The 13,657-nt window shown below is 41.6% G+C and overlaps 1 protein-coding gene across 1 annotated transcript in view; it reads left to right on the forward strand.

The window, feature by feature from the left end:
* BAIAP2L1 (BAR/IMD domain containing adaptor protein 2 like 1) overlaps window positions 1–13,454 on the forward strand; it is a 35,397-nt gene extending 21,943 nt beyond the window's left edge. Inside the window, exons 4-14 of the mRNA XM_041462798.1 lie at window positions 3,754–3,815; window positions 3,910–3,981; window positions 4,315–4,452; window positions 5,550–5,702; window positions 6,156–6,323; window positions 7,033–7,183; window positions 8,251–8,458; window positions 8,743–8,820; window positions 9,125–9,290; window positions 12,122–12,162; window positions 12,692–13,454. Of these exons, the coding sequence (XP_041318732.1) occupies window positions 3,754–3,815; window positions 3,910–3,981; window positions 4,315–4,452; window positions 5,550–5,702; window positions 6,156–6,323; window positions 7,033–7,183; window positions 8,251–8,458; window positions 8,743–8,820; window positions 9,125–9,290; window positions 12,122–12,162; window positions 12,692–12,767 (1,313 nt within the window). The 3' untranslated portion in view covers window positions 12,768–13,454. The remainder of the gene's footprint in view (window positions 1–3,753; window positions 3,816–3,909; window positions 3,982–4,314; window positions 4,453–5,549; window positions 5,703–6,155; window positions 6,324–7,032; window positions 7,184–8,250; window positions 8,459–8,742; window positions 8,821–9,124; window positions 9,291–12,121; window positions 12,163–12,691) is intronic.
* The last annotated feature ends 203 nt before the right edge of the window (window positions 13,455–13,657 follow it).

The following is a 13,657-nucleotide window of genomic DNA, read 5'->3' on the forward strand; positions in this document are numbered from 1 at the left end:
TTGTCTCTCCTGAATTAGTCTTCTACAAAAACTTGTCTCCTTGTATAAATGAATTCAGGAGAACACCATCTAAATGTGACTAACCCATTATCTTAAACTGAAATAAAGAAATATTATATAAGTTCACTGCAAAAATGCTCTCTATTTATTCAAAGTGCAGAATCTGATCTATAATTTAAATCTTAAGAGATCAGAGTGTGGTTACTGTGGATGGGTTCTTTTTGTGTTTCAAATCAATATTTTGTAAAGGGGAAATGAAATGGGTGAGCCGGTACATGCAGTGCCTGTGGATTCCTGGTGGCAGGGAGGAGATCCCAGAGTAAATTGTATATATATGTATATATGAAGTATAAATATGACTTTTGACTGATGCATAGTACAGGAAATCTCTGGTTGGGAGCAAAAGAAAATGAAATTAGGGACAGAGTCACTGACAACTAAACACACTGTTTAAAAGTGTTCCAGAACACTCTAAAATAAACCCATCAAATAACGCAGCACAAACCATTTAGAAGGAAGTGCAGCTTTCAGAGTTCTCTTCAGGACATGTTTTGGCAGTGTTTTTCTGTGACAGAGATGAAAAAGCCCCTTTCCAAGTGAGCACTCCAAGCCAAAAGGCTGCAGACAGAGATGACCCCGTGCACACGCAGGTTTTCCATCGTGCCACTGCGGGGGAAGGCATTGGGCAGGGAGGGTGGCAAGGCAGGGAGGCAGGGAGGATGGCAGGGAGGGAGGCAGGGAGGGTGACAGGGAGGGGGCAGCCAGGGTGGCAGGAAGGATGGCAGGGAGGGAGGCAGGGAGGGTGACAGGGAGGGGGCAGCCAGGGTGGCAGGAAGGATGGCAGGGAGGGAGGCAGGGAGGGTGACAGGGAGGGGGCAGCCAGGGTGGCAGGAAGGATGGCAGGGAGGGAGGCAGGGAGGGTGGCAGGGAGGGTGCAGCCAGGGTGGACAGGCAGGGTGCAGCCAGGGTGGCAGGAAGGATGGCAGGGAGGGTGACAGGCAGGGTGCAGCCAGGGTGGCAGGAAGGATGGCAGGGAGGGTGACAGGCAGGGTGCAGCCAGGGTGGCAGGAAGGATGGCAGGGAGGGTGACAGGGAGGGTGACAGGCAGGGTGCAGCCAGGGTGGCAGGAAGGATGGCAGGGAGGGAGGCAGGGAGGGTGGCAGCCCTGAGCTGAGTCAATGCCCCGCCTTGTTGGATGCCTGTCCGTGCTGGAACGCTGGCCTGGCCAAGGATTAGCTCAGTGCTCTGCCTTGGCAGCCGCTGTGCAGAGTGGGGTTTTTACACGGGGGGAATAAGTTTGTTTTAAAAGCACAGAAATCTGTAAGGGAAATTATTTTGAGGGCCATTCCAGTTCTCGGCCTGAATTTCTGTAACTTCCCAAACAGCTCTCCAGTCTGTGATGTAAAATCAAACAAGCTATGTAATTTTGTTTGTATTTCTTGATAATTTTTCCTGCTTTCTTTTATCAACATTTTCCTTTTTAAGTTGTAGATAAGTATTCACAAAACTCTTCTAACTTTAAAAGCCCATTACAGTCTAAAATCTATCTTTTGAGTTCAGTTGGTGAAACAGAAGAAGTAGGAACCAAAGTGCATTCGCTTCTGGAGCCTTAAAATAACACTGCTCACCTCCGTTACTTTGAATGTTTGTGTAACTAATTGTATTTACTTTTCTATTGCATGTAAGCAACTAATTATTATAGCACCTCTCACTTCTCATGGTATTTCTATTGCTGTAGTCACCAGCAACTGAAATATGAACAAAAAACCACAGCACTCTGTGGGCTGTACAGAACTCAGAAAAACTATATATATTTTAAAAAAAAAGCACTCCTCTGTCTCTGTGACTGTGAATTCCTTTCCTTCCTAGCCAAGGGGCTGTCTCTTCTCACTGCATTCCAATTCTTTCCTCTAAGTGTCCTGCAGTCTGCTGTGCAGAGGTGGGGGGGCGGCACTGGAGCAGGAAGAATGATTCCTGAAAAGCCAGGTTCCTCCTATACCACCTGGTGTTTCCCCATAAAAACAATGCAGAGCCACATTTTATAAGATTTAGTTGAAAATCTGCTGTGCCATGCTGCTTCACAGGAGATGTGGTTCTCATTTCAAAGAAGATAAGCTTTTGAGATGATGTAACTGGAGAATGACAAATTAGAAGGGAGAAAGGTGGTAACACATCCATGGACATGGGGATGCTTCTGCCTGAGAAGGTAACAAAGTCACCAACCTGCTCTCTGGGGAGACAGGCTTGGATGTCTGTGCAGATGAGAAAGAAGATGAGAAGGTTCTCGTGAAGAGTTCTGTCATTCATTTATTTAATTCTTGGCATCTTTTGGGAGCTTTTCTGAAAAGCTGAACAATCTGAAACATTATGGGATGATAAGTTTTTGCTGAGGGGTTCTCAAAGAATATGGATGGTAGAAAACAAAATTCTTACAGTGGCACGTTGAGCACTTGATGCATCCTTTCTATTTTGGCTCAAAAAAAGGAAACTAGAATTGCATAAGATGGGAATAGGAGGGACACACAGTCCCATGCAGTGACTGCCAGTGCTGTGCAGGAATTACAGAACTGTCACTCTGCAGCCCTGCCTGTGCACGAGGACAGCACAACTGCAGGTACCTGTGGCAAATCCAGGTGGGAGAGCTGCAAGGGTGATTGAGGGATGCAAGGATCACTGGAGGAGGTGTGCCAGGGAACCAGCTGTCAAACTGAACCTGCTAGTCCTGCCATGCAAATGGAGTGCCAGGAAAACACATCTCTAGTCAAGGCTTCCACATATTTTGGATCTGATCACGATCCCAGCAGTTCCAGCTCTGGCAGCAGCCCCTGGTCAGGAGCTGGTAGCAGTGGCTGCTCTGATTTGGGTGCAGTCAAACTGGGCCCTTCCAGCTGCTCCCCTCACGGTGCTGCCACCTCCCAGACAGGGCTGGCACTCTCTGTGTGCCCGTGCCAGGGCACCAAGGGCGTGGGGCTGACGTGGCCGTGAGCAGCAGGCAGGGTGATGTGGCTGGCTGCAGGCAGGGCAGCACCAGCCCGCAGCTCGCACTGCTCAGCACGTCCAGCCACACCCAAAGACGGAGGGATGTTCCTCTGTATCCTGAAGCAAAATGGAACAGTTCAGCTTTCAGCTGCCCACAGTCCTGACTGGGCTGTGTAAGCTTGTGCTTAGTCTGTGCAGAGCAGAATGGGATATTCAGGCTCTGTTGTGGGGATGCTGAGCAATCTGCTTTGCCTTGGCTGTGGGTTAATGCAGCGCAGGTGGGAATTCCTGTGTGGATCAGGTCTGGTTTAGCAGGTGTGCAGTGAGGGAACTGAAAGGTTGCTTTGTTGACTCTGAAGGTGCAGTAACTTAATAAACATTGCAGTTTAGTTTTCAGACTATGAAATGGATAGCAGCTATTTGGGTAGTAACAACTTGTGTGCTATTCTCTGACTTGGCACAAAAAGAGGCTGTTAACTAAAGCAACAGGAGCTGCTCTGGAGAGAAGGAAGTATTTCCTGGCATTCCAGGGCTCTTTTGCATAACAATGCATGATTAGTTATTCTTCTGTCACTTATGAACTACTTGGTTTGTCTGTGGCCAGAGTGAATTATTCATTTCAGCTGCTGTGATGAGCAATAGCAAGAAATTTCCTACCCCTCTTAAATATAACCATTAATGAGTATTTAGTTAAATGTATTTTATTACTGCTCTTTGTTAACTAACTTCAGAAGTCTAAGAAAGAAACCAATATAGTTGTATGTTTATCAACAGGCCAAGTTCTGGTAGAAATCTCAAGAACACACAAGAAACTTAATGACAGTCTAGAGGAGAGTGTAAGTCAAATGATTTCTTCAATTAATTTTGATTGTGAAATTATAAACTACTTTTGCCAATTTTTAATAACGCTTTATTTATTTGTTTTTAAAGTTCAAAAAATTTCATAAAGAAATTATAGCTGAACTGGAGAAGAAAACAGACCTGGATGTAAAATATATGACTGTAAGTACATTCAAATCCAAAACTCCTATTTTATTTGTCTATTGCAAGTCAAAGAATTTTTTTAGATGTTGTTTCCCAAGATTTAATTAATTGATACAAACTTTAATAGAAATGCACTTTATATATATAAAGATGGCCAAAATTTTCATGCTTAATTTAAGTTAAAAAGGGAACCCCTGTATGACTTCATAGCTCCTTATAAAACTACAGCAGTTGCTGAAGTCATTTGGGGTGTGTGAGCAATATCTCAGAGATCACAGTAATGCTTTTCAGCCCCTTACCCAGATACAAGGCTGACTGCATTATGAAATGATGTAAGTGCTTTGATTGCAGGCAACTTTAAAAAGGTACCAAACTGAACACAGAAGCAAACTGGATTCTTTAGAGAAGTCTCAGGCTGAGCTGAAAAAAATCAGAAGGAAAAGCCAAGGAGCACGAAATGTAACGAAGTATGAGCACAAAGAAATGGAGGTCAGTGCACTGTCTCTTATTGTTTCTTTCTCTGTATGAAACTGGTCAACAGAAAAAGTTAATGGTTCCTCAAAGCTCATGTGTGCTGAAGGCACTCCTAGAGTTTTACTGCAGCTGCAATTGAGCTCTCACTGCTCCAGTGTACATACTCAGAGACTTCTGGTTCCTAGATTTCATCCCTTGACCAATAATTGATCTGTAACTGCACCTTTATGCAGAGCTCTACACAGGGAGCCAGCTAAACTATGCAAATTCAGTAGTAATTTGCTATAGACTCATTTCCCTAAGTAGGCAGTGCCAGCTTGTGCTACTGCCTTTCCTACTGCCCTCAATCCAGCATTGCCATCTTGAGGTGAAACCCGAAATGGCAAGACACTGAAGAGAAACTGGTTTAAAATTAGTAAATCAGATTCTCATTGTCGTGTGTCTCTCTGAAAATACTTGCCATTGATATTTTTATTTGCATGACACTTGTACTTCCTGCTAGCTTATATATTTTTTCCTCCATATCTATTTTAATTTTCAAAGAAATCTCTCTGTGTATAACACAGTACAGTAAGTGCAGGTAACAGGAGCTCCTATTTCTTACAGCCAGTCTTTTAACCTGCTTTCATAAGACTTGAGGGTTTTTTGAAGGTTCTAGGTCTGAGTTCAAGGATTAGCATTTAATGAATCCTCATCATCTCAGACAAATATAGTTCAGTCTTTTTAGTAACTCATTTCCCTCCCTCCTAAATGAAGCAGAGATTCATCACAGCTTTGTGTGAATAAATGCAGCTGCGGTGGTGCAGACAAAGGTCATTAGTCTAATTTGAACACACACCACAGACACCCCCCTCACAACCCCTAAATAGGCTGCTAATTGCCTGTAGGGACAACATACATTCACCTGATGAGATCAGGGAAGTCAGATCTGTGCAGGAAAAGAGAGGGACTCAGAAGCAGAGCCACCCTATCCCACCCTGCCTTTCCAAAACCTTTATCTAAGGCTTTTAGAGTTTACTTAACTGATTGGATATAACTGATTGGATATATTGGATTGCATCAAACAAAACTCAGAGGCTCTATGTGATTCTTTTTTTCCCTTTTTCCCTCAGTATTTGGAAACTGTGACTTCTCGACAAAGCGATATTCAGAGATTTATTGCAGAAGGCTGCAGAGAAGCTCTCCTTGAAGAGAAAAGAAGGTTCTGTTTTCTGGTTGACAAGCACTGCAGCTTTACCCAGCACATGCACTTCTACCATGTTCAGGTCAGTGCTGCGAGCATAAACAGAAATGTAACTCCTGAAATTCAGGCACACAGGAGTATTGAGTGTTTCCTGCAGCATGTAGACCAGCCTGTCAAAAATAGCTAAGAAGAACTGAAGTGCCAGACAAGTGTTGTGCCCAGTTCACAGAAAATGTTTACAATACACTATTCTAGGAAATGTATTGTAGCAAAAATCAAGGATTACTGTGCATTTTTTTTAATCATGTATTAAGAAAAAAATGCATGGACTGATCAGGTACTTCCAATACCTGACCCTGCAAAAGAGATATTTTTACATCTTATTTGTTTCAAAGATGTATTCCTTAGATGAATCTTAGAAAATACTTCCATTCTGCTGGTGTAAACATTTTGGTATCATGAAAGTTAACCAGTAAATTTGTGCAATTTTATGACAAAGCCTATCTTTGACAAGTATCTTTCAATTTGGATGCAGTGTGCAGACTTCCTAAAATCCAAGCTGCCTGGCTGGGAGGAAATCTGTAGTGATGCCACCAAAGTGCCTGAAAAAGTCAGAATGATGATAGATGAAATCAGGACCCCTGGCTCCACGCCGGTCTCGGGAACGCCGCAGCCCTCGCCGATGGTGAAGAGAAACACCCTGGTAGGCTGCTTGTGGCCCTGGGCTCTGCAGTGGCTTCAAGAGGTTCTGCTGGACCTCAGCATGGTGTATCTCAGCTGGAATATAGTGGGCTTGGGTATGGAACCAAGAGCATTAAGCTGAAGCTCTGCTATGGGGAAAATACACAGCAGAGAAGGGAGGAGCATGTGTCCAAGCAAGGCTCAGTTCTCAGCTGGGTGCCCAGGGCTTCTCCTGCAGAACTCAGCCTCAGGGCTACTTTTGTTCCAGTCATTCCATTTCCTACATTCTTGTCTCTAAGTAATAGCATTACATAGTCAGTAGTTCAATGTAAACTTGAGAAAAATGTTATTTTCTATTTTTTTTCTTCTTCCTTTCATGATTATTAGCTTATTGGAGTACAAGTGAAATTCTCATTTCTGTTGTTTCATATTCTGTGTCATCATTAGTTGTTGAATTTCTAGAAGATTAGAGTAAGCTCCTAAACAAGAAAAATCTGGAGATCATCATGCTGTTTGCTGAAAAAAGGCTGTTGTAGCCTTCCCACTAGCAGTGTTCAGCAAGCCTCTTACAAACCTTCGATCAGCAATTCCACAGGAACGCGTGGGCTTTATGTCATGTTTAAATGTGTATCCTTTAGGAATATTTAAGCATTGCTCTCTAGAATTTAATCTTGCAAAAAAGTTATTGCTGTTCCCTCAGTATTGTGATACTGTTGTTTTTGTGGCTCCAGATAGGAAATGATTTTTATCCTCACCAAGAAAATGCATCCAAAGTGCCCCCAGCTCCCACGGGCAGGGCGTACACGAGCCCACTCGTGGATATGTTCAACAATCCTGCAACAGCTCCCAAAGCACCTTCTGAAAAACAGAACCACTCAGCAGGTGAGTGTCCCTTCTCTGCAGACTGGGTAAGTGTGAATGACAGCCTGCAGTGTTCAAAATTACCTCAGGGCTGCTCTGCTACTACAGTGATGTGAATTTCAGGATGTACAGAGGTGTAGGAAATGGTCTTTACAAAGGATTTATATAATTTACCTAACGGGAGAGAGATGTGTTAAATGCAGGTCAGGATAAGTAATTTCTATTTTAATTACTTTCTGTGTGTCACTGATTAACCCAACTTAACTGCTGTCATGACTTGAAATGTCATCAGCAGAAGGCATTCCATGATTTTGAACAGGATACATCTGAGTGTTTCAGTGCACACAAACAAACACTGACAGTCTCACTCTGGCTTACTTTAAGGGCATGTAGCAGTAAGGAAGAAATACACATGGGACAAAATGCAAACAGTCTGGTAGTTGTCTTCCTGAAATTTAAAATCCTTATAAGATTTGCTTCCCAAGTGTCTAATAAATTGATTTTTATACTTTCTGTAATATGGGAAACAACTAGACTAGACCACAGCATAAGCAATACAGAACTCTTCAATGTGTAATAGAAATTCCAGCATTTCTTCCTCAAAAATATATTTACAATATATTGTGCTAGTCAAATAACATAGTTTTAAGCCTTCCTTTATATTTTTTCTGATAAACATCTGGTATCCAGAAAGTGCTGAGTACCTGCAAGTCTTCTCCATGCTGAGGCACATTTGAAAGTGTCAGTTGGATTTTATACACAGTTCCATTTTTCAGAAGGGAAAATTTTCAAAGCCTTTTATAGCTGTGATTCTTCAGTACTTTTCATGCCAAAAGAGGAAAGAAGTAACCAGTTAAAACTCACATATTTTTTCTGCCTGTTGGCTCCGCTTTATTATGCTGGGTGTGTGCATATAAAGGCATATGCAGTTAAGAACTTCATGGTGATAAGAAACATTTGCAGTGAGAGGTCTCTCAGTGCAAAGTCTCAGACTCCATTTTCACTTGAGTTTTCCTTTATTTTTTCCTCTCAGATTACTAATTGCATTTATTTCTGTGTGTGTTAACTTTTTTCCCTGTTTTTGACAGAGAATTCAGATGATGCCAGTTTATCACGTTCAACTTCTGTTGCCACGGGATTGAATATAATGAAAAGGCAAAAAGTGAAGACAATCTTCCCTCACACTGCTGGAAGCAACAAGACACTGCTCAGCTTTGCCCAGGGGGATACCATCACCCTGCTGGTGGCTGAGGAAAAGGATGGCTGGCTTTATGGGGAGCACGACACAACCAGACTGTAAGATAATTAATCACCTTGAAGATGAAGTAAAAGTGTGTCTCACCAGATTATGTTAGCAGATATTAGTAAATGGTTTTCCACCTTTTTTACTGGCTGTCACTGACTAGGGACTTGAGGTCTCCCTCTAAGGAAAAATCTCTGCACATATTTGGTTTTACACACTAATCTGGCGTAATCAGAAATTGGTTTCTTCAAAAGTTAAATCTGTTTGCTGAGTCTACTGTTGTATTTTGAAAGATCTTTCCAATTTTATATAATATAAAAGACCTTTCCCTTTACAGAAAAGGATGGTTTCCATCATCATACACCAGACCACTGGATGAATCAGCAGAAGGAAAAGCCTTTGCCCCAGTGCCAAGGTAACATTTTGGGTGGCAATTGCAGAAGTGCCCAGATCTTCGCTAACATTTATTTTAAATGTTATTTTTGTGCTCATATTCTTTAAAGTTCAGTAACGTGTACAGTAAATACTCTCTAATAATCTGCAGTACAATGCCTTAATTATGCTAATAATGTGTTTTAATGGTTAGACACAGACCCAAGGAGTAGCTTTGGAACAGCCTTAACTCAGAGTACCGCTGGCTCCAGGATATTGCACCATTCTTCACTTCCAGCACTTCTGTTTTCCTGGTGCTGAAGAGATTGTTGGGTTCTGTCTTGCAGCCCTGCACCAATCCGAAGTGTTAGCTCTGTGAACCTTGTGGAGAAAGGGGAAGTTGTCCTCCCACCACCAGACTACCTGGGGGCTGCACAGACAGACAGACGGACGGAGCCTGCCAAAGGTGCTGCCGTGAAAAGTCCGAGCGAGCGAGCGGAGCAGGCAGGCCCGGTGAGTGCCCGGGGCAGGAGCCCAAAAGAACCCAAACATTCCACCCTGCTTGGATGGGCTCCTAAATGAGGCCCTGGGATGTCCTACCTCACCTGCCTGTGCTTGACCTCAGCCCTGTGACCCATCTGTCTCCAGGAATATCAGGGCTTTGGCATTTCAGTCCATCCATCCTAATGGAAGGGAGAATTGTTCAGGGATATAACTGACAGTAGCAGGAGACTTACCCTGCACAGCAAAACTTCTCAGCCATGGAATCTGTTAAACAGGAAAAGAAATTCTCCTCACAGAAAGCAGTACAAATTCATCACCTCCAGTGATGTTAGAGGGGACTTAGAGCAGCATAAACTCTGTGTTTGCAGCTATTGCTGAGGGAGAGCTCTACTAACTCCTGGCTGTATTCAGCAAAGCTGCAGCTAAGTGAAAATACATTTTTTATGAACAGATAATGTATTACAATGCTATTATTTCTGCTATCTAAGCACCATTCAAACTGATTCAAAATGAAGACTCATCAAATTAGGTAATTATGAGCTTTTTTCTTGCTGCTTGTTCAAGTATTTTGCTGATATATATGTAAGGGTCATGCTTTTGAAACTTTCTCCAGCAAGCCTCTTGAAGCAGAGATCACCTTTTGAAGGCAAAAAACCCCCCAAATTAAATAAAATAAGGTTAGCATTGCTAAAATATGAGACACTGTACCAAAGTAAGATGCAAAGTTCCATTAGTTAGTGCCATGGGAAACTTCAGGAATCAAAGAAAAATACAATTGGCTGCCAGTAGCTAAAAAATTATATTATTTCTTGGTATGGCTAAAATATTTTGTCTCTCAATATAGCATCCAAACAAATTTTGGGTTGACCTGCTGTCAGATGTTTTTGCTTTCTAAGTAATCTGGTGACTCCTACAGTAGAAATTGAAGTGGCCTTTACAATCATTTTTGTAATTAAATCACAGACTTGTGTCTAGTTCTTAAAAAACAGGTTACCTCCTGTAACGTGTAATTTGTAAAACTACTTTACAAATATAAAAAGTGTGAAAGTATGAAAGTTGTTGCTGGAGATTTGTGAAGCTCCTCTCAGTTAGAGATCTTACTCCATTTAACTATGAGTCATGTTTTGGGATACCCTTTCCCCCCCCCATCTAAATATTCCTACAGAAAAGATTTGCACTTTTTTGGGGAACCAGAACAGTTTCATATTAGCATATATATTTGAATTCACATTCAAGTAAGTGGGTTTATTTCTCAGTAATGAACATTGTGGTGTAGGAAGTGTGTAGTTTGTGCAGTGATGTTTCTGGGACAGTGTTTTCTGTGAGGAATGAACATCTTCTGCTGCATGAAATTATTATCAAGAAATATGACCTAAATCTCAGTGTTCAGTTACTTTCAAAACAAATCTCTGGGAACTTCTGAAATTATTCTGAAGACCAGCATCTGTATTTTGATGTATTTGTGGCTTTCATTTTTGAATGAAGAAGCCATGAGCCTCAGTAATGGTGTAATGTCAGAATTTATGGTGGCTCCCTTAGCCTGCTCTTGCTGTTGAGGCCTTCAGGTGTGATTCTGTCCAAAGCCCTTGGGAGGTGCCATTCCAGCAGGGAGCTCTGTGCCCTGGGACCAGGTGACAGACTAAAGAGCTTAAAGAATTATGGAGTGTGTGAAATGGTCTCAGGATCCCTGCAGTGTTCTGCTGGGGACACTCCATTCTCAGGAACTGTCACCCTAAGGGTGGTTTTGGTTTGTGGGGTTAGGTCAGGGGGTTCAGGAATAAATTTAAGGCTTGTGGACTAACATTCCTGTTGAACCAGAAACTCAAGAGGAATGGCAGATCAGCCAGCTGGCAGAGCTCTAATTAGAGCTGTACAATCTCTTTGGAAGCCAGAATGGAAACTAATAGCTCCTAGGAGTGGAACACAAATACATCTTTATTGATAATCTAAATTTCCACAGGGAAAGCAAGACTAAAATAAATTAGAACTTCTGGAGTATAGAACAATGCCCACTTTTGTTGAGGCACCTCCTTAACTCACAGCAGCTGCTGTGACCCCATCTTAGGACAACTGCAGAGGAGAGCTGCTGCACTTGCAACCAAGTGTTTTGTTCCAAAGTCACTATTTATTTTCATTCTTGCAGAACTTCCTTGTCTTTCCTGCTTCCGTGCAAGTCCCCAAGCCCCACATCTCCATAGGCTTTGGAAATAAGCCCAACATTATGCTGGGCTGGCTTGTACATTCATACAGGATTTACAGTGTAAAACAGTCTGTTCACTGGGCCTCCTATGCAGAAGCAGGAAATGATTCAAGACATCTTATTTTTGTTTCAGAATACACAGAAAAAATAGCTCAGGATTTCAAGAAGGAGAGATGAGGAAAGGTTCTTGACAGTTCAACTGTTCCTGCTGGGCTACACAAGGCAGTAATATGCACAACAGTGTCAACTATTAAAAAAATACTTTAGTAGTTGACATAGTTTTGAGGAGGGTTGGTGTTCAGTAAGATTTAGTTCAGGCATTTGTTAATTTTTCTTAATTTTAAGGGTTAATTAGGCCCAATTCTAAGGTCTAAGTCTATTTACAGCTGATGTACTTGAGCAGTTTCATTGGAATCACAAGCTAAGCATGAGTTAAGAACCTGCTGAATGAGGTCCTGAAACACAGCATGCCTGGAATGGAAAGCCTGACAGGCTTTGGTTCAGCACTGACATTTGAAGTATTAAAACCAAACTGGCCATACAGATTAATTACAGGGTCTCTTTCTGTCAGCAGGACAGCAAGATCACCTGTAGCATACTTCTACAAATTCATGTGAATATGTATCTTTTTTTTTTACAGAAACCTGACATGAATGGCATTATAAAACCACCTTTTCTAAGGTAAAATAGTTTTACACTGATTTTGTTGTGTTTTTATATTGGCTTGTTTTATTTTATTGATTATAAGGGGAAATAAGGATGTTTATCATTAACTTCTCTGTGACCTTTCCCAGGCACTGCTAGAACAATATGGCTAAAATTAGTTGCACTTTCCTCAAGGGTGGCATCAAGTGCAGCACAATACACAGACCCTTCTCAGAAAAACTTGTTTCTCCAGTAGCTTGACAGGGAGCAGGACTTAAAACCTTTCTTGAACTGACTTTGAGGGTTAAAAACAAAAATCTTTGAAGATTGGGAGCTATTAAAAAAGTCCAGATGTAACTGGGCATTAACTTCCCATATTTTTGGCTCACTGAGAAATGATTCTTCGTATGTAAGCTGGTTTCAGAAATTCAATTTAAACTAAGAGTTGCACAGAATCCCTGAGTCTCAGAACCATAACTTACTGTTTGACAGTGAAGGACCCGATGAATAAATTCAGGGTTCGATTGCAGAAAGCCTTCAAGTAACTTCATGCATTTCTTTTCAGTGGAGAAAACCCCTTTGCAACGGTGAAACTCAGACCCACAGTAACAAATGACAGATCAGCACCCATCATCCGATGAGCGCGCCGTCAGACACGTCGGCTTCCTCCTTCTCGACACCCAGTCTCAGCAATGACAATTACTATCTCAACTTGTCCTAAAAATTTATTTAAATGTAATTACTGTACAATAGACACATACTGGAATGGAGCTCTGATGTTTTTTAAACTTGTAGTTTCTAATGAGGTAATTGCTTTGGGCTAGTGTTTGAGCACTCGGGCTTGATTTTACAGTATGCCTTTTTCTGTAGTAGGAATTGTGAAAATACTGGAGATAGTCTGGATACTCTAGTGAATCAGAATAAGTAATAGCTCAGAATCTTTGGCATTCATTACTTGGAAGCTGCAATGGTAAGTTCTAGACTGTAAGCCTGCATATGTCACCTAAAGAAGATAACAGTGATTTTTTTTCAAACAGAAGAATGTAACAACTGCCTTATTCCAGAATAGAGAATTGCCTGTATAAATGATTATATGATATTTTGTGTAAGAAAGACACCTTAGGTTATAAATAAATATTTATCCCCTTAAGAATAGACAACTTGTAATGCCTTGCTTAATGTTCACACACAAATTTCAAGTCAACAGAAAGTCATTTGCAGTCTAATGTTACACTGTCAACACGTTCTTCAATGATAATTTTGTCTTTAAAAACTGTTGTCAAACTTTAGTCTGATGATAATAAAGCAGTGCCATGTTTTTCTCTCAAATGCCAATATAAAAAGCTGCCTTTGAAGTTCCTCCATTACTGTAGCCTACCCAAAAGAAAAACAACTTAAAGTTGAAAATTTTTGGTTAAGGAGCTGAGCAAAGGCCTGCGTGCTGGCACAGTGCAGTAGCTGAATTATGTGAAACTGAGCTTTTAACTTCAGCCAGAGCAGAGCTGTGCCTGGGATTAATCCTTACCCTAAA

This window comes from Pyrgilauda ruficollis, unplaced genomic scaffold, assembly GCF_017590135.1.
Source record: "Pyrgilauda ruficollis isolate IOZ18807 unplaced genomic scaffold, ASM1759013v1 scaffold16, whole genome shotgun sequence".
In the NCBI taxonomy this organism is placed as follows: domain Eukaryota; kingdom Metazoa; phylum Chordata; class Aves; order Passeriformes; family Passeridae; genus Pyrgilauda; species Pyrgilauda ruficollis.